Source organism: Gymnogyps californianus, chromosome 1 (assembly GCF_018139145.2).
Source record: "Gymnogyps californianus isolate 813 chromosome 1, ASM1813914v2, whole genome shotgun sequence".
NCBI classification, from domain to species: domain Eukaryota; kingdom Metazoa; phylum Chordata; class Aves; order Accipitriformes; family Cathartidae; genus Gymnogyps; species Gymnogyps californianus.
The window spans coordinates 59,603,515-59,630,707 of record NC_059471.1 but is presented as its reverse complement, the minus strand read 5'-3'; the positions used below and the strand labels follow the sequence as shown (position 1 = coordinate 59,630,707).

Genomic DNA, 27,193 nt, shown 5'->3' with positions numbered 1-27,193 from the left:
TCCTTCAATTTTTTTTCCCCCCTCCAGACTTATCTGTTTAGTGCTTAGCATGCACAATAGCTGGGCTGGACCAGCAGAGTCACTCTGCGCTCTCAGCAAATTGCTGCTAACGGCTTTGGATGATGCTGCCATGGGAATACCCGTCGTTCACACTAACTCGGCATGTGCGTACAAGCATGCACACATGTGCGCGCATACGCACATACACACACACATTTTTCTTTGAAACGAGGATATAAATGGACACACTTATTAACTTTAAAAAAATCTTTAACCAGACATAGTAGAGTAAAAAAGCACCCAAAGATAGGAGGGCGCACCATATAGATGAAGTAAAAGACAGGCATGCTAAAAGCATGTCCTTCAGAGACAGCTGTAAGACTTTCCATATAGAAATTATGACAGAACTGCCATTTTTATTATAAAACGTTTGTGTTCCAAGGGCCAAAATACCTTAAGAAAACGCATTTCACAATGGCTTCTCTATCATGAGATGTCATACCACGTACATTTTGTGACACAGGGAAAAGGTCAGTGACCAAACCACTTGTCTTTCTTCCTTCAAGTACACTAGTATTAAGGAAAACATTTAGTCATTACAATAATCTCGTGGTTTACCAGGACAAGAAGATGCTTTGGTCTTTAAGAAAAAAGCTTCGTAAAAATAAACAGATGGCATCCATAATTAGCCCTGTGTGTGCTGTGAGTTTGTTTAGAGTTTCAACAACATTTTAAGACGTTTTGACATAATTTTAATGACAAATCATCACTGAAACAAGCACCCATTCTTTGAAGGATAAAAGTGACATTGAAATGGGAATCTGATTATACAGTTTAAGGATGTACCTTTGGGATTCAATCTTGATGCTACCTAACACATGATATTCTCCAGCATGTCAAGCTTAATAACAGTATTTGGAGAATCTATGAAACATCTCAGTGTCTATCCTGCAGTGTTAAATTGAAGCAATTCAATTTCTATTAAGACTTGAAGTTTCTATTAAAACTCCATGAGTTTTAATAGAAAGTTACTTATCACACATTCATATTTGGATAACAGAACTTATTCTCTTGTTTTGGAATTTAAGTTTTAAAAAATTACCTTCAAGTTTAGAACACGTTTAGAATTCTAACGTTCCAGATAATTAAAATACAAATTTTTTTTTTTTATAAAGATATTTGCATTATTTAGTTATACTGTCATTTTTCTTGGATAGCAATTGGCATTCCAGATTCAATAGCTTCATTGTTGTTTTCAGCTTTATTGTCGATGATCAAAATAGGATGGAATGTTTCTGGAAAGAAAAATATTTTTGTTGTTTGGTTCTTATGACTCACAAACATTTATTTAATCCATTCTTCAATACAGATCTTTGACTTGGTCAATATTTTCTTCTGTTTCTTCAAAATACTCCCTTTGTGTCTGCACACAAAACAGCATTCAGAAAATATGACGAGGAAAATTTTTTGAGGGTTTTTTTGGGGTGGGGAGAAGTTGTTCTGCTTTCTTTTCGGACTGTGCTTCAACTAGTGCTGTTTAGGCATAATGTAGACAGTACCAATCCTATCACTAATTTTAGAGTACCAAATACATTTAAAATGCATTTTAGTATACATTAAGACCATCAGATGACCAAAATGGGGTAGGAAAGAATTTTAACCTTGAAATCCTGGTTAACTTATTTGTAACTCTAACCTTTCAGCGAGGTGCACAGCTGAAAGTGCACTTGTTTTAGCATTTGCAGTTTTCTTTCGGCAAGGGGAGGGCAGGAGGGGGTCAGTATTTTTAGCATTATACAGAACATGCCTCAGCATACAGTACAAAAGGACACTGACAAAGCAGTAATGTCATATCCTGGTTCAAAAAGCACCCTGCAATGAGGTTTTGGAGGTGCAAGAATCCACCCACAGAGAGATACATGTAGGATCTGAAATTAAAGCTCTAATCTTCTACAAAGCAAGGAAGGACGGGGGGTAGGAGAAGCGAAGAAATTAGACCCCTCTTCTCACTCCCCTCCCAAAAAAAGAAAACACAGACATCATCATTCCCTACTTATGAAAGCTCTACAATAACTGTTGAAGCTATTTCACTAAGGTAATTGTTGCATCTATTTTTAAATCACTTTAAAAGCTAGGCTTTAAATGCTTTCCCCTTTTACTTTTCAGCCTTCTACTTCAGGTGTCACTCTTGTCTTGCCTGCCTGTTGTATTTTCTTCTATTAATTTTATGCTATACCTCTTCTCCATCAACAGCCTTTACTTGTCATTTTATGGACACTAAGTCAAGGACTAAATTTTTAAAGAGACGAATGCAAGTATGCTCACAAACGGAGCTGAATCACACTCAGTTGATCAACTCTTTTAGCTTTGGGCCATGCTCAATTTTGTAGTCAGCTGATCCAAGATATTGCCAATGAAGCGCCAGTCAACAAGGTAAGAGCCAATGGTGGTATGGTTATATCATAGCGGGTAAATTCACACATTATATCTGTCCTTAACACAAAGGGCAAAACCAGACATGTCTGCAGCAAGCAATCTACAGATCATAGCTATATCAAGGCAGCTGTACCTTATTCTCAACAGGACAAGCAGAAAAATTGATCAGCAACGACTCTCAATTAGTTAGATGCCTAAAGTATCACCTTTACTACGAGTTCCTTTACTTATACCAAGTCTGGTCATAAACAATTTATAACAAGTCATCATTTCAGTGCACTTAAGTACAATACATACCTCCTTTAAAAAGTCTTACTCCCCACTTTCTGTGATACACACACACCTCTTTCTCTGAAAAATGCCACTTATATTCCTGCTTTCAAGTCCACAAAGCCATACCTGTTATGGCCAGCAATATCCATATGGGGTAAAGGGAAAGTGCTTCCCCTTCATACTGGATCGGCTCTTCTTCAGACATCTCACAGCAATCAGATTCCCTGTGAGCATTACAAGTGTTTTTGCTTCCCTAGCTTCTTCCAGTTTATACAGCAAGAGACACTAGTGGCAAAGTTTGTAAGAAAATAATAACTAAGTCCCAGTTTATAGATGGTGAAGCAGGTACAAAAGAGCTAGGGGAGCCTGCCAACATCGCAGTCCAGTTAGCGTCCGTCCCCAGAACAGTACGGAGAAAGCTGTTAATTCTCCTCCTGTTCTGTGACTGCCAACAGTCGTAAAGCTTTACCATACTGGGGTTCATCCACAGCTACAAAAACAGTCATGCAGTTTTTATGAACAGTTGGAGCTAAGAGTTAAATTAGCAATAACTGCTCCCCTTATATTCAGGGGAATAATTTCAGGACACATTTTTCTCAAGACCATCAAGGTGCTCAGATCTAATAGCAAACAATTCTAGATACTCTCACAGATTGCTCTCTTTCCCTTGTGTGCATAAGGCATCAAGTTACTCACACACCAGTTGGAACATTCAAGCAGACCACAGTGGCCAAGAAAATCTATATTTCAGTAGACTTAAAACTACAGCCTATGTCACCCCTACTACTGTAAGTCCCTAGCTGGTGTCATATACTCCTTTACATTCAGATAAATAATCTCAAAACTAACTTTCAACATACACCTCAGTTTCCAGGAAACATGATTCACCTGAAGTCCCAACGGGCTTTTCTGCTGCAGCCAAATCCAGTATCAATTGACCCAAACCCACCAACTTAAGATGCTCCTCAACCCCCTTTATTTCAGTAAGCCTGGTTTCTATTTCGGAGAACTGAACAGCAACAGAGGTGCACACATGTTCTGTTCTTCAGGCTTGCCAGCTTCCTGACTACTATGAGCAGGAGCACTCTGGGGTCACATCTTCTTTCTGCAAAGTAGTTCACGTGTATATGGAGTTTGGGATCACATAGTAAAAAACAGCTTTTCAGAAAGGCTGCTGGAGAATAGACAGTGTTTGGATTAATGTACAGAATGAATGGAAAGCACATGGGAATACATAACAGGCAATCTCTTATGTTGTCCTTTTCTATAGACACAGGATATAATAACAGTTGCTGTTTATTTTCTGATTTATTAGTATGTGATCGAAGAACTGGGTGCAACCAGAACTACAAAAATTTTCATCAACTAAGATGCTCAGGTAGACTTCTTTTATTGTTTCCAAAGTAAGATGTTGCAGAAATAAAAACTAATGCACAGATATTTGGTACCAACTAATTTTTTAATCATAGCATATAATAACTTTGAAAAAATATTTAATCTACTTCCTCATAGGAAGTTATCTTCCAATAATCATTGATTCAGTTTTCTCAATTTTTCTTAGCAAGTATTTGTTTCTTTATTGTACTGGACAGACACAGGTAAGAAATCACTTACGTAGGCTATGAATACTGAATCTGTCTTTTCTGTGTTTTAAACAAACAGCATACATTTTATACCAACAAGTTATTTAGCTCACAATTTCAACATAACTTTCTCAATTAACACCCTGCACTTAAAAAAAAAAAATCTCGCAATTCAGTAATTCTACACAATTTCCTTTCCACTACATACTTCACATAAGAAAATAAAGAAACTTGCACCCACAAAACCTACACTTTCTTTCCTAAAGATGCAATTCCTGCTTTCACTGTATTTAGCAGCAGTATTAAAGCCCTCTCAGAGTACTTCGTTCAAGGTGGCTCTGGTCACACTGCAGCTATTCTTTGGTTTTCTTCACATCAAATTCATCAAAGGAAAGAAACTAATGTACCCTTTGAAGAACGATCTTTTGTTTCTCTACTTACTAAAAATGGAGGGGAGCCTCCTTTTTCTCTAGTTTGTTAATAGTATTCTATGATAGTTATGTGGTAATGATGTCTCTAAGATATCACTCCGTGCCCCAGCAGCACTGTTAATGGCATCTTTCAGATTCAATGACTTACACAAACAATGTCATTCTCTTCTGTCAACAACAATTAGCAATGCTTTTCTGTAGTTCTTTTGGGAAGCCTGAAAAGCAGACAACCAGCAGCTACATAATGGAAGTTGCATTAGGAGGCAAGAATGTGGCAAAAATCTGGTTAACTGTTGTCGGCTGACCCTCTTGTGTGAAGAAGTGTTGTTTGGCAGCAAAATCACCTTTTCTTTTGGTTCTAAAAATGGCCATGAACAGCTGGTATAAACTGTGTGCAGAATGGATTCTGGTGGGCTTAGGGGATTGGTAATGGGATAAGAGACCTTTCACCTTTAGGTCAGTAGTTCAAATTCAGCCCAGGTTAGCAGCAATTGAAAGTCTTTACCATCTGACACTGTTCGTTAGCCTATTTAAAATGACTGAAGCAAAGTGTCACAGTAAAACAAGATTCCAGTATTAAGAAATATGAAGAGTCTCAGCAAACAGCAGAAACAGTCACTTGAGACTTTACTTTGAAATCCCGCCATTCAGACTTTGTAGAAATCTACTCCTCTAACTCCTGACAGCCCCTTTCGCTGCTCCCATACTCCTGCCCACCTATCACAATTCATCCTCCAGGTAGTTACACACACCAAGACAACAAAACCACCTCTTGCCGTCCCCTGGGTCTGCTATGGATACCAAAGTCACCAGCTCTCTGTGGTTTTAGCTGGCAATCCAGACTCAGCTCATCACTTTGCTATTTATATTTTGCTGCTACTGTTTATATAGTGCAGCTGCAATATTTTCCAGCACTTCTCTCCTTCACTGAGCAAACGTGTAGCAGGTGCTGCCTAATGATGTGCAACAGAATACAGATACCGTTAAGAGACTGTTAGAACCAGGAGTTTATAAGCAGTGGAGCTCCAGACAATCACTAACAGCATTTCTACATACTTCTACACGTTTCCCAACCATGCTTTTTATACTTTCATGAGTGGACAAACAGATGAAAAGGAAGGTAGAAAAAGACATGTTGCATGTAAAAATTCTTCCTCTGTCTTTTATACCAGGCACAGCCCATTTTGTACAAAGACAAAGCTCTGGAATATAACATTTTCCAGAGGTCAGTAAAATCTGACGAAAACACTGAAAGTGATGAACAAAAATCTTAACACTGGCTAATGTTTTTATGGGTGTATGGAAGTTTATTTACATTCGCCTTATGCCTTAGAATCAAGTTACTTAAAAAGAACTTGAAAACATTTACAAAAAATAAATACTCTCACTACAATTAACTGTATAATAAAAACATACAGATATGCCATTTGCTTTCAATAAGTCTCTTACAAACACATCAACAGAGTATTCCACAAAATTAACTTTTATTCCCTAAAAAGTTATGACAAAAATATTCAAACTGTCACATGAGGAGAAAACACACTGCTACTCAAATTACCATTATTTCTCAACTCCACCATGCTGAAAGACAGTCCATACAAATGATCTTTTCAATCAGATTACTCTAAGTAAATTTGGTCATGTTTTGAGGAGGAAGAGCGTGCTCACTTGTTATTTAAATCACACAATGCGTGAGGGAGGCAGAAGGTTAGGCACAGACCTGAGACACAGACGTACAAACTGTATTCAGGGTAAGTACTCTCTTCACACTGCTCGTTGCACTTTTCTCAGTTCTCATCAAGCCACCAAGAGATGCTTCTCATTTCAAGGTACTACAAACTTCTAGAATATGTGGTATTTTCCCTTTGCTGTCACCCATTGATTCACATGTAAGAAGCTCAGCCACACTGCACACCCGTATGTTAACAGATATTCTTTACCTACAGACTGTAGACTCTATTCATATGGAGTTGAAGAGGAACATTTCTAGTCTTTCAGTGAAAAGCAGAAGAGACTTTCCTGGTGAGAGCCAGCATTTCTGATGGTAGTGTGATAAGGAGATTTTGATACAATTTGGACGTTAAAAAGGCTATCAATCTAAGGGGTTAGAAACTTTTTGTTTATTTCAAAGCTCTTGTTTCGCTGTTTTGGACTATGATTGCCTTTGATTACGCTGATGACAACTAGGTAACACAAAGCACAACACAGGGTGAGCAGCTATAAAGAATCAGATATTCAACATCTGGTCTGCCTGAACAATCCTAACAATGGTAGCTGCCTGAAAACTCCAAAAGTGCCCTAAAAGACAATGTACAGAAATTCTCTTGTAGCTGCTAGGGCAGACATTTCCATGTTTTCTTGTGAAAAGCAAGAATAGTTAGTTTTGCTATGCAATTATCCAATCTCATGTCTCATATTTATCGGCTAGCCTCTGAAAGATGGTAGAGCAGCAGATACAACAAAAAGTACATTGCCAACAGCAAAGAATAAAATCATTCTAGTTGACTCACTTGGAGGGAGTGAAACATCTGTAACAGATTTGTGTAGCATACAAGAGACAATGGAGCTGATTCACCAACTTTTTTCACTTGCCAACCTCATATTGTATTGCAGCAACACTTAACACAAAAATTAAATAAAATATAAATTTCCTGTAAGGTGCTACTTATACTTTTTTGCAGAACTATATAGCAGAAAAGGTATAGTCCCAAAGAGTTCCCCAAAAAGACAGCCAAATAATAATACAAATCTCAATTACTGCAAAATAATTTACCAAAAACACTGGAAGATATCTGACAGATACACCAAAGGGAGGGAGGGGAGAAATCAGCAGACAATGCAAAGTATTGGACACGGTTTAGCTAGCTTTACACAAGTATATTCTGAAGTCTGTATCTGAAGTGAAAAGGCTACAGTGATCTGATTAGAGATTGCTGAAATGTTAAAACAGACACAGGAAACTGCATAATTTAGTAGACAAGTTCTGATGCTGCTGACAGGTAGCTGTGTCTGTAATGCACACTGACAAAGACCTTAGGAGCATCATTTATGGATCAGATGTCCACCATTTAGGAAAGTTCTTCCAGCTGTGGAGTGTTCAGCAAAAACAGGGCAAGTGAGCCTGTTAGCCACTGTTCGCAGTTAGGAGATGCAAAAAGAAAAGGCTAAAGCAATACAGGGACATCTGGAGACTCTCCTGGTTCTGAAGTTAAATCTGGACAAGCTTCATTAGAGTTTCTATGTTTGGCTCTTAATAGAAGGGAGCAAGAACGAGATGTTAGTTGCATAACTGTTAGCTGAACGGAAAGTAAAGCTTGAGACCTGGGAGAAGTGACAGATCAATCGGGTAAGCCTGGGGAAGAATCAGAGAAAATTACTACTCTCCAGCCTCAAGCTGAAATGCTAATTAGAGATGATACAGAGTCAGGATAGAGGAATTGGAGAATATCTACACAAGTACTGTAATTTAGGATTAGTAAATTTCTTTAAGAGTTGGAAAGAATGAGTCTTCTATTATAGGGGATTGTCAAACTGCTTAGGCTATATTTCAAACGGAGTCTTTAAAAGTCCTTAAAGATGGAATTGTGAAAGCCGCCTTACTGCATATGTGGAGACCTCTACAATTAAGCAAGCTTAAGGTTTAGGACTTCGAACACTTACCACTATGCATTGCAGGGGGAAGACACCACAACACAGCAAAGATAACATCTTAAAAACAAATCTCAAAAAGAATCAACTCCAAGGATATTCCATCGCTAATTCCATTTTGGAATTGATGAACAATAATGTACTACAGCAAGGAAATGGTTTTGAACTTCTGGTGGGTTATGCAGAAAACCATAAATTAATTTTCTTCTATGTAAACAAAAATGTGGAAAGTCACTAAAGTGTTCTCTCAAACTACAAGATTGGGAAAAGTGTAAAAGATATGACCAAAGAGATAGAAATTCTTTATAATATTTTAATGAACTATACATTGCCATTAACCACGACCCTCTCTAAGTGAACCAAAGGTAGATCAGATTGTGCCTAGCAAACTCCTAGCAAAAGCATGTGAAGTATAACTGTCATGACTAATTCCTAAAACACTGCTGCCCTGCAAGGCAAGGCCAATTTTGCCAGCAGTCTTCCCCTGGCACAGGGGAAGATTGCAACATCCTCATCCCCCCTTTCGTACTCCAAATCCTCTCTCACTTCTTTACCCAAAGCATAAATTTACCCAGCCGTTATACAAAGTCATGCAAAGTTGTCAGAATTATGAGGATCTCTTTATGCTCTATCACTGCCCACCTGTACAAGCAGCAGGCAGGACAAAGCCCTAATGAAATGTAGCTAAAACAGAATAAGACGCTAATCACTCTGTTGCTTGATTCCACATTTCAGTCTTTCTGGCATTATTTAACAAAGTGAGAAAAGGAGGATAAAGACGATGGAATTTACTTTCTTACAAGTTGAACTTTCTTCCCGTCTTTGAGAATGACTTCAAGTTATATGCCTGTTTTCTTAGATTATGACCAGAAATGCATTATAACAGTCAAATAAGAGGCAGAGGGGGTTTTCCATAAAACACTGTTTGTCCATTCATTTGCAGTGTACATTGTTAACATCTACTACTGACCACATGAGATGTTACAAAAATCTTACACCATGTCAGCATGCTTTTTACACAGGTGCATTCCAGTCACAGTTTCAATCATATGCAGATTGCTAGTGTTTTTATTGCTGATATACACATATACTTTTAATCGCCCTCCTAGAGAAACTCAGTAAGTGATCATCAAAGTATAAAAAATAACAAAGAAACTTCAGGGACCAGTGGGGAAAAGCATCAGAGCACAGTGGCTAGCCACTTACTGTGAACTCACAGTGGCACTTAACAGTGACCTCTTGCAAGGTCTTTAGGTCAAGTGTAACAAAGAGCAAAAGCTCTGAATGCTTACTTGAGTGCTGTGCAAGGGCTCGCTGCTGCAAAGGCTTGTATATGCAGGCTTATTTAAGTGAGTAGATCTTTTAAGTTCAGTGGGAAGTACTCACATGCGTCAACTTAGTTATGTGTAAGTCTTTGCAGGAGCAGACCTCTAAGTATGGAAGGAGGTTATGTTCTGTTTTTTTAAATAACACTTTTCTAAATCTGTAGAGCTGTTTTTCTTACCTGAAGTCTAGTATTCATTTCCAAAAAGTAGAAATTCTTACTGGAGTCCACAAGGAATTCTACTGTTCCAGCAGAGGAATATTTTACTGCTTTGGCAAGCGCAACTGCTTGTTCTCCCATTGCTCTTCGAGTTTCAGGGTCTAGAAAAGTGCTACAATACAGAAACAATGCCTTTCTTTAGTTAAAAAAAATAATTATAATAATAATGTCATCTTCTGCTTAAACTACCACCAAAATAAGACAGCATCATTATTTAAGTTATGAAAGCATGTCAAGACTGTCAAATGTATGCCTTTACATTTATATTGCTCCTAAATAGATATACTGCATGCCTTGCAATTACTGCTAATGTACAGGAAATTCAGGACAAAAAACAGTATTCTCTGAAATATAAAATAACAGAACACAACTTTTTTAGAACACTGAGATCTATAATACTGCAAGTTAAATGAAAACAAATACATACAAATCCATGATATTTTAGAAGGCATATCTATTTGAAAAAAAACTGTAACTAAAAAAATCCATCCAATGGAAATATGAATACCAAAATACAAGACAGAAGGTCTAAGGGGAATTTGTTTTCTGACTCTGAATTAAAACAGCATGGCCGTTTCATTGATATTCTATACAATAAAGAAGTTTTGGAAATTAATGAAATATTTATTCAGGCTTATGAGAGTAAAATTGCAATGAAGAAAATTTGGGCATTCGTCGAATTTAACTAAAACACCGTCAACAATATCATGACTTAAAACCTTCATATCTTCTATTTCCTCTCTCAGCTTTACCTGTAAGCTAAAGACTAGTTATCCATGTTTGTTAATTCCACAAATCCTGGACACACTCAAGGGCACCCAAAGAGCAGCTCAGCTACCACCTTGGGAGCCACTGCAAACACTGCCTAAATGCCAAGCCTTCTCATTCTAGAAGAGCAACATACCACGTCCACTGGTCCAGTGAATCAAAAGACTCGGGAAGGTATATATTCTGCTTGTTACTCTCCTCTGTACTGCAAATTCAGATTTAGGTTAACCTATGCAGATTGTTAATTTAGAGCTAGAGAAATTTCCATGGCTTTCCATCAAAGCTGTGAAACTGGTTGCCCCTCACCCTGATACAATGTCCTTCAATGAAAGACAACATGCAGCTGTTCATCTTATATGAGCTTATAAATATGCTTATTATATTTCTGCAGTGACTTACATTAGGCATATAACTCAGCTATCATTTTAAAAGTACTTTTTTAAGGGAATAGGAAGTCATTTCTACCTTACCTCGAAGTTACTGTTTAAAACGAAAATACCAAATGTTATGTATTTCTTGAGGTGTCCTCAAGAGTGAGTCCTAATTCCGCAAAGGAGCGATCAGGAGCCTCCACGTATCTGAAGTGGCCCCATCAAAGTCAGTGAAGCTCCATCTGGGGCCCAGGACTGCGCTCAGACAGAAGCCAGTGCTGGGTCAGGACTTATCTTTCAGTACTTACTACGAGGTTTTTCACTGAGACCTGAACTCAGAGAAGAGCTAGAGACTTCCGCCACAACAAACCATATTTGACATGACACAAAAAGTGAGGAAATATCTAGGCAAACTGGGAGACAACGGAATCCTCTTCTTTACCGGAAAAGTGCTACTTAGCACCTCCATCCTTCCAATGCCCACACAGGCAGATTCTGATGGATAGTAGGGCAGGCATTTTCAGAATTTAGGAAAAAATTTCTTTCTTGGCAAACAATGGGATCAACAGGAAAAGGAAATCAAGTCTGATCCCAAGAAAGCTATCAGATCCTACACCAGATCAAAGGAAAAAACAGAAGATGTGTAAAACTGTGTCATATCTATCAAAAATAGGCACTAGTAATGTAAAAGAGTCTCATAATATTTCTTATTGTGATTCAATAAGAGGATAATACATTACACAAAATCAACAATCTATAATTCAATTTGGGGTTTCTGCAGGGGTTTGATCATGAAAGGTCAATGAGTGACTTATGAAGAACAGAACCTTTTCAATATCAGCTTCATACTCCATTTCTAGAATAACCATTATCACTTCTCATATGGATGAAAGAGAGTTACCCCGCTTTATTATAGTGCTGTCTTCCCTATGTTTGTTAAATGTAGCTCAGATCTCTCTGTTCACCTCCTGCTGTAGCCAAAGAATGGAAGAGAGGTGTCACAATGCTAAACTTGATCTCTGCCACGTGATTAAGCTTTATGCTCTAAAATGACTGGATCATCCTTGCAATCAGCTAGGTTAATCAACCAAAGTTTTCCTATTCCCCTCTACTACTTTACCTTTTGTATACATTGCTTCTCCCTTCTTTAACAATGCACCTTTTACAACTGAAATAACTCTTCTCCAATCTAATTAGGCATCACTTGAAAACACAGCATTTTAAACCTGACCTCAAATCTTTTTCTCACACATATACCTGTTATTCTTTCGACCAAATAGCTCCTATGGCAGCACGAAGGCTGCAAAATAAAAAAGATTCACAAGATAAAAGCATCAAAAAAAAAAAAAAATCAGACCTGACATTTCACTCATAAGACCTTCTTCAAGCTGTTGTAAAGTTGATCAAAGACAATACAATTGGTTTGTTCCATTGTTTCTACAGCCAGAGAGATGAACCACATGGGCAAGACGTTACCTCTCCACTTCTAGTTCATCAGATAATGTTTCCCAAAATATCTCCACCACCTTCACTCACAGATAAGGTTGAGATTTTGAAGAGCACAGAGAGTTATACTGTCAGTGGAAATCTACTGCTCAGCTTAGACAAAAAAAAAAAAAAAATCATCAATAACATTTACGCTTCCTCTGAAGATACCACTACGCTGGGAGAGAACAGTACCTTCATTTTCTAAATGTCAAGGTCAGCTTTCCTGCTCTTAGGAAACAGTTAGGCATACTGTTTTTTTTAAAAAATTACTTACCTACAAAAAACATTCTCCTTTGAGATATCTATTATGTACTACCACACCACAGGCATAAATATGCTAAAGTATCCGAGAACACAGTTTTGCCCCCACATCTAAACTGTGCTGACCTATGAATCACGTACACAGTCACAAACAGAACAGGCTCGCTGTTTCTCCGAACTCCAAATCCTTCAAGGATTTCTAGACAGAGTGATAGGAAATGTAGACTCTGATATACCTACATGCAGCACAACTCTAAGGAGAACTTGTAAATGGAGCCTAGTTCAATAACACACCTTTTTGCTAAGTTCTCGCCTATATACATTCATTCAAATTGTCGGTGGCTTCAAGTAGCACCTTGGCAGTTAATCTGGAATACGATCCTGAAGTACTTGGCATCATACTGAGATCTTTCAGAGAGAGCTTAGTGCTTGGAGAAAGTGAAAGAAGTTGCTCTCTGTGCACCTTCCAAGGACAGAAACATTCCTGAGAGAAGCTAACAATGGAGCAAGCAAAAAGGTCACAAATATAGTTTAACTGTTTCACTTGCATTCTAATGCAGTCACTTACTAGTAAACTAGCCTCCCTTTTAAATCTCCTGCCTCTTAGATCTTTCTGTCACATGCAGAAATAGAAAGAAACATTTTTGTCCTTTGAACTGAAACTGAAGGAACATCTTTCAATTTAAAAAGACACTGCAAAACTAACATCTAGGATCGATAAGGCAGTCTCAACTCTGAATGTATGCAGCTAGGAACAAAAAAAACCATAATAAACAAATTATTTCCTGCCTGAGATGAAACTCAGGGAAATTTTGGGAAATTGTTGACAGACTGTCCTAAGAATCACCTTATTCTGAAAGTCTTGGATGCTAAGGTTTAACCCAAAGGGCATGGAATCACTGGAGAAAAGTGGAGACAACAGAGGAGAACAAGCAGGCAGCTAGCAAATTCTAAGGACTTGCTCACTGTGGATGCTAATATGGATCTTGCATGCTAGTACAGAATACAATGGCAGGGCGCTGTTCTGTCATTACTTGTCCAGGAAAAGCCTGAAAACATAAAGAGAAGGTTTAACACATAGTGTCCTGAAGCTCAGCATTGTGAGATATGATAGTTAGAGACTGCACCTCGAATACTGTGTGAAGTTTTGGGCCCCTCACTACAAGAAAGACATTGAGGTGCTGGAGCATGTCCAAAGAAGAGCAACGAAGCTGGTGAAGGGTCTAGAGCACAAGTCCTACGAGGAGCGGCTGAGGGAACTGGGGTTTAGCCTGGAGAAAAGGAGGCTCAGGGGAGACCTTATCGCTCTCTACAACTACCTGAAAGGAGCTTGTAGAGAGGTGGGTGTCGGTCTCTTCTCCCAAGTAGCAAGCAATAGGACAAGAGGAAGTGGCCTCAAGTTGCACCAGAGGAGGTTTAGATTGGATATTAGGAAAAATTTCTTCACTGAAAGGGTTGTCAAGCACTGGAACAGGCTGCCCAGGGAAGTGGTGGAGTCACCATCCCTGGAGATATTTAAAAGACGCGTAGACATGGTGCTTAGGGACATGGTTTAGTGGTGGACTTGGCAGTGCTAGGTTAACGGTTGGACTCGATGATCGTAAGGGTCTTTTCCAACCTAAATGATTCTATGATTCTAAATGGTATTCCATGAAGGATCAAATGTTTAATCTCTTTGACTACTTCAGCAAAGGATAGTGTTGGATGATCACAGTGAGTGGAAGGGCCTTTGCGTGGCACTTCTCCATACCAACATTCCATAATCTTAACTTTGGGCATCAAATAGTACAGATAGCCAAGTGCCTCTGAACAGCCAGCCATTCCTTCACCCAAGTGGTGAGGCAAAAGTTAAAGTGCTTTAAAAAGCTTCTAACAGGTTCTGAAATGGTTAGATAGGACACCTGCGCTTGCCAAAGTGAAGTTTAGGAGCACTCCTTTGAGCTCCAGTTGTTGAACAGCAAGTCAGCTAAGACTCTTGTATATTTACTTTCCATTGATCCATTTACTTTAGATTGATCCTAAAAGATCAATGGATTTTCTGATAAGCTTATGGGTCTTGTTTCTCCACATGGGGAAGAATCCCTTATTAATCACTCTAGCAGACAGGAAAATACAACCACATCCTCACATTTTTTCTTGCCAAAGTATACCGTCTCATAGCAACTGTCTCTGAACATGAATAGAGAAGAGTTTGGGCAGAGGAGGAACAAACACTGAACGAAGGAACAATAACAGACTATTAAATGTTATTCATCTGTTTAAATTTCAGCCTCTGTGGTGAAATGAGAAGCCAACAGCATCTTCCAAAAAGGTGTGAAGCTAGAAGCAAAGAAAATTACTGTAAATCACTGTAAGTTTTGCATAGCACTAAATTTGCCCAGCACTAAGTAAAAAACTGGCAATGATCAGATGCGTCTTATTGTCTGTGCTTCCCAGAACAGAGTAGGACAACTGACTGTTAAAAGAGTATAAGCAAAGTTCATTGGTCTCCTATTTGAAACCAAGGGATTGACCACCATGAACACCAGGGCTCCCTTGAATACTGTAACCTCATCAAGGTGTGAACTAAAGAGCTTCCTCTCCTCAAGAGAGACTTTTTTTTTTTTTTTTTTAATTACAAGACACTGAACTTCTCTAGGAAAACTGGACATTCAAACACAAAATGATTCCATAAGGGTAAGTTCAACAGCTGCAGACTCAGCTTTAAGAAAATCATAGCAATTATTCTCAAAGCCAAAAGGCCCTCAACAATCAGTCTCTTAAACTAGATACTTAGGAAAGCATCATCACAGCAAAAAAGTAAACCAAGAGGCTTGAGAAGAGGCCAGAGTCAAAAGCCCTAAATTGTACAAAAGACAACTAAACGTTTTAGCCCATAGCATCCCTATCTCCTGGGCTTCATGAAAGGAAAAAAAAAAAAAAAAAGCTTCAACCTATCTCAGAGCTCTTAACAGCAGCTACCATTTAAAATAGGAGAAAAAAAGGACTACTGAGGACTTCATATTTCCTCCACCCAGATGTACAAGAAAAGGTGTTTCCAGGAGTCATTAATCATTGAGACTAACTGAAACAGCATTCACAAGAAGGGCTAACTTCAGGCTTTAGGGTCTCTATGGTGTCTCACAGAGGTTAGTGCCCTGCTTACCTACAACAGTCTTGTAACCTTTTGTAAATAAATGGATTCTGCAGCTAACTGCAAGTGGCTGTAAGGCAGATAAGGCTTCTAAAGCTGTCAGTCGAGGTCTGGCAGAGTCTAAAACATTCAACAACAAGAAGGAAGAAGAGTTTTCACGCCAAATTTTGGAAGCTATTGACTTGCCCGCACTCTTTTGTAGAGTTATAGAAAGGGATGAGAAAACTTACTGCCAACTCCAACAGAGAAGGCCAAGAAAGTTAAAAGGCTGATATCTCTGATGAAAGAAATATCTGATCACAGTTGGCTGGTGAGAGAAAGACCTATCACTCCCTTTAATTGACCACAGGCACAGAGAATGAGCAGGCAGTAGTGGCAGGCAACACCTTACATGTACTCCTCAGGCAAAAGACTCTCCTCTCTTAAGTGCTTAGGTGCGCATATATATATATGCACACACATATTATATCAGAACCTGAAGCCTTCACATTTCAGAAACAAAAACATAGTAAGATCTTTAGGCATAAGGCTTCTAAGAGATCCACAAGCACTACAAGAAGCAACAAAAGCTATTTAAGCATTTATTAGTGGGTTTGTATCCATAGATTTAAACTTTGTTTTTTAATTTAAAATCTAGGTGATAAACAGTGTCAGTCCCACAATTATGATCCAACATTAACTTATATGCTGCCTGTAAACATCATTTAAATTATGTGCTTTTCCTCACTTCCTAAATTGTTGCATCACATAGTTCTGTGCTATAAAATAATGGTAAACCCATCCCAGCTGGTGAACACATTACACTGGGAATTCCCATGGGTAGTGATATACATATGTCTGGTTTTCTGAAATCAGAACTTCCTTCTGCCCTTTTCTCTACACATTCTCTGATGAATGCAACGCAACGGAAAACACAGCAAGACCATACCTTGCACAGCAGCAATGTATTTCAGCTCCATTTGAAACCAGTGGGATTAAGATCATTTAGTACCTTTGACTTACTGGACACCTACATCTATAGTTCACTACCATGAATGGTACTAAAAGTGGCGCAGAGTATTTAGTACTTCATGTTCCATTTCAAATAGAAATCAATGGTATTATCCGGCCCTCTCACGATTACGATAACACAAATATCTGTATCTGTGGTAAAATGAATACTTATTCCGTGTTTTATTTTACTCTTAAATCCAAAAGTTGAATGGCAAAGAAAAGGAAAAATATCTCAGATACATTAAGAAAGCCATCTCATACCACATACATTTGATTGGCAAGATCCATATCCATTTTATACAAGATCATGAAAAAAATAACACCTGTTTTCTTCTTACAGAAAGACATCATGAAGCAAGATCAAAACACCCTCAAGTACAACATCAAAATTGCATTACGGTCAAATGACTATAACGTAAACATTTATTTTCTCTGTGGTTTTTAATAGAATAAAATTTTCTTGCATTTGTATAATAAATCAAATCAGTGGCTTTCCAAAAGCACTTTCAGTAACTACGAAGCTGCATGAAGAGTCTAGTATACATACCTCGGTGCTTCCTCCACAACTTTTTGGTTTCTCCTTTGAATGGAGCACTCTCTCTCATTCAGCCACAAGGCATTACCATGTTTATCTGCCAAAACCTGAAACAATAACATGCTGCTATTAACAAACAGATGTATACATATGGCTTTTTGACATTATACTATGATATAGCATTAAGTAAGTTTAATTTAAAAATATTTTTTTTTTCTAATCTAGAAATAAAGGTTGGGAAAAAATGCTAGTGTAGAAAATTAATTGAATACTAATTGAATGCTCCTTCAAATTCTGAATAGGATTATTTTAAATCCTCTATATATGGCAAAAAACCACTCCAAAATTTGTTTTGCACAAACACAAATTTGTGTTATGCAAGCATTTAAGATTGCATTGCATAATGAAACTACTCAGAAGCATATTGTTAAGCAATATCTTGTGTCAACAAAGGAGAGAAAAATCTCAAAGGATGCCAAAATTTGCTCCCGAATTACACACAAAAGTTTTCAGAAACAATGGCTAACAGAGCTTTCTCAATAGGCAAACCACAGCACCCTGTCTTTAACAAAGAAGAAAAAGTCCTCAGAAACTTTGCAATCTTTTATTAAGACGAGTAAAATTTACTACTTCCTCAATATTTTCAATGGAAATTAAAGCAGTATGTTCAAGGAGTTTCTCAAAAATCAGGTGTCAACTACAGTTCTTGGCTGCAGCTTCAGTTCATGGAAGAGTTAAACATACAGTCAAGCATCTAGATCCAACTACCTAAATTACATGTTAGAAAAAACACAAGTTCAGCATAACAGAACTCTGAATTGATTCTGCAACTTCAAACTGGAAGGAAAAGGAAGAAAAGGAACTCTATCCCTTTATGGAATCGACTGTACAGTGCAGCCATTTCTAATAGTGGGATACTGGATTTGAGGATTCAAGTAGACTTCTTCCAATCTTATGATGTTATACTCTACACTTATTCTTAGAACAATTTCTTTCATTGCAGACCACACCTGCTCCCTTTCTTCCTTATAGAATTTTCCCTCTAATCCATTTTTTTCCATCTTCTTGCTCTGATCTGCAGGAACCTGTGCCAATATTCATGCTTCATTGTTTAATAGTGCAGTTCTACACTGAAAACAGACAAGATAAAAAAAGGAGACAATCTTCCTCAAACTGCGTGAACTGAACCATATCTACCCACATTTGTGACAACAAATCTGTATTATTTATTATTCCTTTTAGCACTACAGAGCAAGTATGGCACTAAGCAAGATGAATTCCTGCATCTATGACACCAATGTTTGCTGACGCGTGAATAATCTGGGTAGATGTGACTGAAAACGAGGCACTGATCTCATGAAGACAACTTGCACTGTGCAGCACCTCTGCACCCTGTAGGATCTGACTTACCTCTTCCTCAGAAATTCTGTTGCACTCCCTTAAATTTATGGAGCTTTCTAGGGGAAAAATCCCCTCCAAAGAGGTCTACAAGATCGATGACTTTGGCAGTTCCTAAACTACAGCTTGTCCCATATGGTGGTTTAACCCCAGCCAGCAGCTAAGCACCACGCAGCCACTCCCTCACTCCCCACCCGCTCCCAGTGGGATGGGGAGGAGAATCAGGAAAAAAGGTAGAACTCGTGGGTTGAGATAAGAACAGTTTAATAACTAAAGTAAAATATAATACTAACAATAATAATAATGAAATATGATTATAATAATAATAATAGTAATGAAAAGGAATATAACAAAAAAAGAAGAGGGGGGGGGAAAGAAAAAAAACAGTGATGCACAATGCAATTGCTCACCACCCGCTGACCGATGCCTGAGCCACAATCCGCCCCTCCCAGCCAAATCCTCCCCATTTATATACTGGGTATGATGTTCTATGGTATGGAATACCCCTTTGGCTAGTTCAGGTCAGCTGCCCCAGCTCTGCTCCCTCCCAGCTCCTTGCACACCTGCTTGCTGGCAGAGCATGGGAAACTGAAAAATCCTTGACTTAAGATAAGCGCTACTTAGCAACAGCTAAAACATCAGAGTGTTATCAACAGTATTCTCACACTAAATCCAAAACACAGCACTGTACCAGCCACTAAGAACAGAGTTAACTAGGTCCCAGCTGAAACCAGGACACCCAGAACCCTCTTCCCTGCCCAGGGGGAGGTTTAGCACCAGTAGCACAAGGGTACTCCAGCCAACTGCTAGATTCTGTAACAGGTGACTCAGTACAAAGTCCAAAAAAAAAAAAAACAAAAAACCCCAGCAGTGTCTAAAGCAACTTCCTATCTGAAATCTAACTCATCCAATCCAGAACTAAATATCACAGAACTCTACAGAAACTCATCTAGTAGGACCAAAGATTTTTTTTATTGTTTTTTGTTTGTTTTTTAATATTAAAACAGTACCTCTAGGGCATAACATGGTATTCAATGGAAAAATTGCTGTCCTATAAGTAGAATGATTACTTGTGAGCCCTTCTGTTTCACTGTTAGAAAGCCTACAACTTTCCACAGAATTCAGCCTCACCAAAACAAACAAACCAAAAAGCCCTGGAATATTTCAATAAAAATGAGTTCCTGTGCTTCATTTCTCTCTCTGTATTTTCCTGAAGTGGATAATAAAATATTTTTCAAGCCAACAAGTAAATAATTTCTTTCACTTCAGGACATTTCTTGTATCCTACTTAATTTCTGCAATCTGGATCTTAAAATAAATGTTTTTCCATTATCAGTTAATGTGGCTCAGAGAGACACATGCATGAACATTTACTATGAAAATGTAATTATAAATAGACTAAGCCAGACAACATCTAGTGTTAGGCTTTTACTTTCATTTTGAGTCCACTGTTTTCATTATCAGCAACTAAAGAAGACACTTACTTCATAAAACAATTATATTTCAGAAGACATTTACAGAATGTTGAAATTATAATCTCTGAGATGACGTAAATTTCCAGTACACATCTCACTAAAACTGCATGTCACAGCTACAGGTTTTTTTTCTAAATATCTAAGTATTCTTAAAAGAAAATGTCCTATTTCAGGGCATTAGACGATTATGACATTAGTATATGCTATGTACATCTATATGCCAAAATAATTAAATGCAATATATCGCATCCCCTCCTACATGATTCAGCTAAATTCTATTTCCAGTTGTAGGATTGCTATTTAGTCAAGTAATAGTTAGACATTCCATGTACTCTTACTTTAAACTCAGGTCCTTTATATCAGATATTTCAGGAGAACAAGACTTCAAATCAGTTCAAGCATAAAGTCTATTTGGACTCTATTTTCCTGTTAATTGTTTTAGTCTTTTCTCATGTTTTACAAAGTGATTGTTTTATACCTAGACACAGGAAACCCCTTATTTAACAATTTTAAGTAGCAATGCTTTGGAGCTATATGAGAATGTTAAAAAAAAGTTCTATTTAAAAGTTACTGCTAAATTAATAAATATTTGGCATCTGGTCTCAAATTGTTTGTATATTTAGCAGTTTGAAAATGAATCAAGGTCAACGTCCTAAAGCTGATTACAACATGAAGTTAAAATGATATGCTGTGATATTGTTAAAAGGTACCATCAAAGTGTTTGTGTAATGAAAACAACATTCATTGTACACTTATTATAAATAAAACTATAAATTAATAGCAAAGCTATTTTGTTTAATCTAGGTGAAATTATTCAACTGTTCTTAAATACAGTACTGCCCAATTTTTTTGATGTAACCTTTTCTAAACCTAAAGGAATCAAGACAATGTAAAATATGCCCCCAACTCATGAAAGTATGGAGGAATCAACCTCATCTAACTTTAGTCATCAGAGAGTCAGTAGGAACCTCCTGAAGCTCCCAAATCCGCAAGCACTGAAAGGAACAGATCTTTAAGGTGTACTGATTTGCATACAAAAAAAAGAAAGACAGGTAGCCAAAAATTATTAGCCATGGCAAGAGACTATAGGAAGATGCTCCAGCAATCTGACCTCTTTTGTAACCCAAGATCAATACTGAAACTAAACGTTCACTATATACCTTTCCATGACCCTTCAAAAGAGAATAGGTTGGGGTATAAATTTCATTTTTACAGACTGTTTCTTTGTTTCACTGTCTATAGACTGTCTCTTCATTTCACTGTTTCTTCTTCTTCACTTCTGCCCCTCTACTCTGCTCTGGTGAGACCCCACCTGGAGTACTGCGTCCAGCTCTGAGGCCTTCAGCACAGGGAAGACATGGACCTGTTGGAGTGAGTCCAGACAAGGGCCACAAAAATGGTCAGAGGCCTGGAACACCTCTCCTATGAGGAAAGGCTGAGAGAGTTGGGGTTGTTCAGCCTGGAGAAGAGAAGGCTCTGGGGAGACCTTATGGCAGCCTTTCAACACTTAAAGTGGGCTTATAAGACAGATGGGGACAGACACAGGGCCTGTAGCAATAGGACAAGGGATAATGGTTTTAAACTAAAAGAGAGTAGATTCAGACTAGATATAAGGCAGAACTTTTTTTACGATGAGGGTGTTGAAACACTGGAACAGGTTGCCCAGAGAGGTGGTAGATGCCCCATTCCTGGAAACATTCAAGGTCAGGTTGGACGGGGCTCTGAGCAACCTGATCTAGTTGAAGATGTCCCTGCTCGTTGCACAGGGGTTGGACTAGATGACCTTTAAAGGTCCCTTCCAACCCAAACTATTCTGAGATTCTATGATATGCAGTAAGCCAGCCTATGCACATAAAATAAATAAAAACATAGGAAGTTATCAGATTGTGGGCACATATCTGGCCGAGTAAAAAACGTTAAATATTTCTCTCTTACAAATCATTCCACACTATCAAATTTATTGTTGTTGTTCTTTCATTCAATTATTGAGCTACTATCAAAATACTTCTGGCTCTCACTGTAAAAAAAAAAAAAACAACAACAACAAAAACCAAAAAAAACCATGCCACAACTTAGAAAGAGTTTATATTTTGGACAAAAATAAATGAAATTTCTGTTGAGGAAATAGATATAGTCCATATAGATTTCTTGTCAGGAAAGATTATTTCAAGACTATTGACAAACCCAATTTAGTTGCCTACATAAGATCAAATACATCACTAATTTTAAAATCATGATTTTGTTAAAGAGTCTGTCCGAAACAAGTCTTGTTTCGCGTTAGCACATCTGGCTTAACGCTAGATCCAATAAAAGATACAAATGGTCACAATCCAGAAGTTAAGGAGAACACACCTGATTTTGAACCACAGACTGCCCAAAATGGGACACAAATCCTCCTGAGTTCCCAGGGAGCATTAGATACTTCAGAACAGAATCCAAAATACTGACAAAACTACCCAGAGCTTACAAGAAAAATGTTAAGTACAGCAGTGCTTGAACTCCTACATCCTCTGCTGCACTCAAGCACTGCAGTTGGGATCCAGAGTCCAAGTTCCAGCCCTCAGGACAGATGCCTACAACTTTCTTTTTTTTTCCCCAACAAATTGAGCACAGTTCATTGTCTTCCTGCTAAAGAAAAGCTAGAGAATAAAAACAGGAAGGCTGTATTGTGCATGATAGCCACGTAGTTTGAGCAATGGCCCAAGACAAAGGAAAACACAAGACTCTAGGCCTTTTTTAGCAGACTGTTTGAAACGTTTTGAACTTTGATAAATGTATGAGTTCAAACTTTATTAAAGAAACAAACAAAAATTAATAGTAATAATAATAATACAAACCTGGATTTCTATGTGGCGAGGGTTATCAATGAACTTTTCTATCAGTAAGCGATCATCGCCAAAACTTGAAGCAGCTTCTTGAGATGAAAACCTAAAACCTTCCCTTAAATAATGAAAACAAGAACAATAATCTGTATTTTAAAAGTTAAGTCAAGTTCTGAAGTACACAAGGAGAAGGAACACTTATTCATTCCAGTCATCTGGCAGTCTTCATCAACACACACATCCAAAAACCAAGTTTTACCATTTGCATTTGATTCTTTAACGAGTATCCCTTTTTTCTTTCTTTTCTTACACAGACAAAACAAAAAAATACATTCTCAAAGCACAGAGAATTTCAGTGCGTTTAAAAAGTCTGGGCATTTATGACAATTATACATATGAATTTTTTTTGTTAGCATTTTCTTCTGCAAAAGTAATAATCAAATTTTAAAAACCAGTAATTACAAAGTACTTGTTATACAGAAGTAAAGGTGAAGCTCACCATTATTTAAGGTACACAGCCCTCTTAATACTCAAGAATAGCAGAGGCTAGTTGCACATTAATTAGATGAAAGAACTGCAGAGGTAATATTGCAGACCCGGTAAATTCAATCATTGAACACACAACCTGAAGATGTAATACTTCACTTTATAGAGCATACCAGCTGTACTACTTAGTTTTTCCCTGCATTAAAGTATAATTGAGTGTTATACTGCACATTCTGTATACTTCTCTTTTCTCTTTTACAAATGTAATTACTCAAACAAATAAGATTACATGATACTGTATTTATTAACTTTCTTTTTCATGGCAGAAAGATTACTCCTATGGGGCATAACTGCTAACAAACAACTTCATGTACAGCTTTCTCAGGGTGAAATGTACCATAATGCAGGGACCCAAAGGCTCCACGGAAGTTTTCTACAGGCTCTTTAACCAGCATATTAGTCCCATTTATGTTGATACATATGGAAAGTTTGGGGTAAATTTCTGTGGGATTGACTACTGAAGTGTAGCAGCCCTGATATTCGTGCCCGGAATAAGAACTACAGCACAACGGAGTTAAAGTTTCTGTGCTTTCCATCTCTTGAATCTAGTTCAATTCCACAAACAAAATGCAAACAACAGAACCATGAGATAGGTAAATTCACAATATAGAGGTGCGTATATTTCTTCACCTTCTTTCAAGATTGTGGAATAATACATGCTATAATTTTGAGAGATTATACTCTTTCCTAAATTCATATTTAACTTCAATATATTAAATTACTTAATAAAGAGAAAAAGGGACATCAAAATTTGTGATTCTGTATACTACCTGATCTGTCCAAAAAAACAAAGTGAGGTAACAAAACAGCCATAGTGTTTCTTACCAAAACAGATTTAGAGCTATTTTAACTCCTATATCAAAGGCTCTGTTTCCTTTTGTAAACATTCTATCAGACAGTTTTATGCACAATTGACTATTTTTCCTTCATTGAAGTATGTGCTAATTAGAAATCTAAACTGCAATACTTGTTAAAAAAAAAAGTCAGGTGTCTAATTATCTAATCCATACATCTGTAAATCTTTTTAAATTATATATAACAGGAATGACTATCTCAGGTATTCTAACCTTGTTTGTATCTTACAAAACTGTGCAGTTGCATTTGTCCAGCGATAAAAATTACCATAAATACACTTCACCTTCCTTAAAGAGATCATACTAACCAAATGGAGATGGATCCGAGTCTCTTTATGAATATTAAAAAAAAAAAAAAAAAGCTGTTTAAGCTAGAAGAGAATTTGTACTTGGAGCATTATCCTTTGACCAAGCAACAGCCCTACAGAGCCCCACTGCAAGGCAGACACTCCACACACAGCACAACTGTATTGATATGCGTGACCAAGTCCAAAACTTTCCTGCCCACACTAACCCCAGAAGAGACATGCAGAGGAACTTGGGACAGGGAAACCTGAGCTTACTGCCTCTATCTCGGCCCAGGTACAGTTTACCATACAAGCAACACACTGTCTGCAGCCTAATCGAGCCCTGATGTTTGTCAAGACACAATTGTTCAGGCTGATGTACCTCACCTATATGAAGACCATCGTCGATACCTCTACGCTATAACTCAAAGTAAAGAGGCACTCTGGTCAGAAGACTCCTGAGCAGGGGCTCTGCACAGACCCACACTCCAATCGCTAACCACCTACTAACACAGCCATCTTCACAGTCTTCTGGTGCCAGCCACCTGCGCTAGACTAAGGGGCAGGGAGCGGGGAAGACAATTATTGTCTAATTGTCCATTAGACAATATTGGGCACCCCACACTACAGGGACACCAGCTGAGTCGGTATGGAAAGAGGACAGCAAACAGAAGCAGCTAAGAGGGGCTTTGGCAGCAGATACTTTTGGTAGTTTCTCATAAGGAGGAGTTCGTGGTAGAGATAGTTTTGACAGCAGGGTTTGGGGGGGGGGGGGGGGGGAGGGCGGGGTGGCATTTTGGTTGCAAGTTATTTATTTATTCAGGCAAGATTTTTCTGTTAACATTTTTTCTTAGGTCCTCAGTAACTTTTAGTGGCAGTTTTCTTTTTTTTTTTTCCTATATGCAGATGTGCTGCTTTTAGGTGCTTCCATTAGCTTCTGCTAGCTGTACCCCAACTCGTAGACTGATAGACTAGTTCATGATGAAAAGGGGCCCACAGCTGCCTGCTGCAAGGATGATTCATGCCCCAGGTCAGCCACCTGCAGACACACACTGGCACAGAACCAGTAAGTTGGAGCACTGCTAACAGTATGGCCCTGTGCAGTACACACGGTGACTCCCCAGCCCCAGCTGCAGGAGTACCCATCACACATCAGATGCCTTGACCCAAGTTGGGTTTGGAGCAGGAGGGCTGAAAGGCCACCACAGCCCATGCTTAAGGCAGGCAGAGAACACCACTGCCTCTCCTCAGGGGCACGACGGGTCATGCTGGTGGGAGCTGCACACTAGTCAAAGCCCGGAGGCATCAAGGGTAGGGAGGGAATAAATCAAGAGGTCTACCTCAAGCAGCTGTACATAAAGGCATGTGGCCAAGGAAACAAACAGGAACTGGAGCCTGCATGCAGACACAAAACTGCAACATCCTTAGAATAGCTGACATGGTGGGACAGGTCACACAACTGCAGTGCTGCAATGAATGGCTACCCAATCTTAAAGACACACAGTAGGATAAGCTTGCCCTTTTTATGAAAGGGTAGGTCAAATATATGGATCTCTTCTTGGGAAAGGGCAAGAGGGTATGAGCTAGAAGGTCTGGAACAAGGAAGAGGCCAGTAAGGGTAATATTGCAGTGCAAATTTGTGAACAGTTCATCTTCTCAAGCTGACAAAGTGGACAAATTCTTCTTTATGCAACTCAGTCTCCAAGACCTTGTGTGTTTGTTTGGTTTTGTTTTGGGTTTTTTAGGGTGTGTGTTGTTTGGGAGGGAGAGGGGTGTTTTTTTGGTTTATTAGTGGTTTCAGGGGTTTTTTTGTTGGGAGGGGGTGCAGGGGAGTGGTCTGTTTGAGGGGGTTTTTTTAAACCAGAAACTAACCTCCCTGACAGCTGTTGGAAAAGCAACACAGGAGACCATAAGCAAGCTGGGAGGTTTCTGATGGATGTTGGGGACAACTTCTCAACACAGACATTAGATGGGCTGAAGAAGTGGAATTACCAGTAGCAGAAGAGGATGGAATCAAGGATCTCTTGAGAAATTGACCCATACAAGTCAATAAGACCAGACAGGATGCTAAGAGATGTAGCTTATGTCACTGTGAGACTGCTCTGTCATCTTTGAAAGGCTTTGGATGACTGCAGGAAGACAAACATTGCACCCAACTTTGAGAAGAGCATGAAAGAATCAGAAGAACTACAAGCTGGTCAGCCTCACTTTAATTCTGGGGAAGAGTCGTAGAACAAGATCTCCTAAAAGCTATTTCTAGACACATGAGAAAGCGACTGAGAACAGATTGAATTTAGCAACAGTATCATGCTTGACCAATCTGCTTGTCTTTTATTACTACAGCTATG

General features: G+C 38.4%; 1 protein-coding gene across 2 annotated transcripts in view; it reads right to left on the bottom strand.

Annotated features, from left to right (window-relative positions):
• Nucleotides 1–27,193, bottom strand: part of PCCA (propionyl-CoA carboxylase subunit alpha) — a 305,187-nt gene that overhangs the window by 170,655 nt on the left and 107,339 nt on the right. For both annotated transcript variants that reach the window (XM_050915340.1, XM_050915341.1), the window contains 3 exons: nt 23,174–23,276; nt 17,476–17,570; nt 9,876–10,026 (listed from right to left, as the gene is read on the bottom strand). In XM_050915340.1, the coding sequence (XP_050771297.1) occupies nt 9,876–10,026; nt 17,476–17,570; nt 23,174–23,276 (349 nt within the window). The remainder of the gene's footprint in view (nt 1–9,875; nt 10,027–17,475; nt 17,571–23,173; nt 23,277–27,193) is intronic.